Source organism: Lactuca saligna, chromosome 7, assembly GCF_052625555.1.
Source record: "Lactuca saligna cultivar CGN05327 chromosome 7, ASM5262555v1, whole genome shotgun sequence".
Classification (NCBI taxonomy): Eukaryota; Viridiplantae; Streptophyta; class Magnoliopsida; order Asterales; family Asteraceae; genus Lactuca; species Lactuca saligna.
In genome coordinates this window covers 129,366,859-129,368,141 of record NC_136423.1, presented here as the reverse complement: position 1 = coordinate 129,368,141, position 1,283 = coordinate 129,366,859, and the positions used below count along the sequence as shown (strand labels likewise).

The following is a 1,283-nucleotide window of genomic DNA, read 5'->3' as shown; positions in this document are numbered from 1 at the left end:
AAAAATTTGCAGGAGGAGTTAGGTATGAAGTTGTGTTTGAGTACTGCCTATCATCCACAAACAGATGGATAAAGTGAGAGAACTATCCAAAATTTGGAGGATATATTGCGGGCATGTGTCTTAGAGTTTTCAGGTAGTTGGGATGACCATCTATCCTTTGACGAACTTTCTTAAAATAATATTTATCTCTCAAGCATCAAGATGCCTCCCTACGCAGTACTATATGGAAGGAAGTATCGAATGTTGTCATGTTGGCTAGAAGTGGGAGAGAAGCATTTTGAGGGTCTGGATATAATACATCAAACCGCCGAGAAGCTTAAAGTCATTAGAGAAAGGATGTTAGCTACTCAAAGTCATCAAAAGAGCTACACATATAAGAAACAACGATTGATAACATTTGATGTGGGTGATCAAGTGCCACTTAAAGTCTCACCATGGAAGGGACTTATTAGATTTGGAAAGTATGGGAAGTTGAGTCCTTGTTTCATAAGACCATTCAAGGTAATTCAAAGGATAAGCAATCAAGCTTACAAGCTTGAATTGCCTGCCGAACTGGAAGGTATCCATAATACCTTTCACGTTTGTTATTTGAGGAAGTACTCAAGAGAAGAAGTGGATATGCTTCCACTTTCAGAGTTAAGGATCAACGAAGATAAGCGGATAGTTGAAGAGCCTGTAGAAATCGTCGATCGTCAGACAAAGATGTTACGTCGTAAGATGATTGACTTAGTGCTAGTGTGATGGTAACACTCAACAGGATCAAATCTCTTGGGAAACCGAAAGTGACATGAAGCATTGCTATCCACATCTATTTGCTGATGCGTGATACTGGGATGAAATCATCGTAAGGGGAGCGAATTGTAATGCCCGTGTTTCCAACTAAGCTTAGTAATCAAACATGTAACCTTTGTATTCAAATAATGTATTCATTTTGTTAATGAATAAGACATGATTATTCATATATTTTGTGCTTATCTGTTTTTATGACATTAAGATATATTATATAATAAAATAAATACTATTTAAAATACACATCAAAAATAAAATATCACTTAGGGAAAATAATCTCAACCTAGTTATAGTATTCGTAATTAGGATCTCGTACTGTAACACATGTTCCAGGTATTATTTAATTTATCTATTTTTTAAGGTTTTGTGCATGGACTCGGCGAGTTGGGGAGATCCAACTCGTTGAGTAGAGATCATTATGAGGACGCAGGTTTTGACTCCTACTCGACGAGTCAGAAGGCCCTGACTCGACGAGTAGGCGCTGTAAAGGAAAA

The 1,283-nt window shown here is 37.2% G+C and overlaps 1 protein-coding gene across 1 annotated transcript; it reads left to right on the top strand.

Moving 5' to 3' along the window:
* Nucleotides 1-201: 201 nt before the first annotated feature.
* Nucleotides 202-741, top strand: LOC145007227 (uncharacterized). Its single transcript, XM_078966200.1, has one exon. It carries the CDS (start codon nt 202-204, stop codon nt 739-741), a length of 540 nt encoding a protein of 179 aa, XP_078822326.1.
* Nucleotides 742-1,283: the final 542 nt, after the last annotated feature.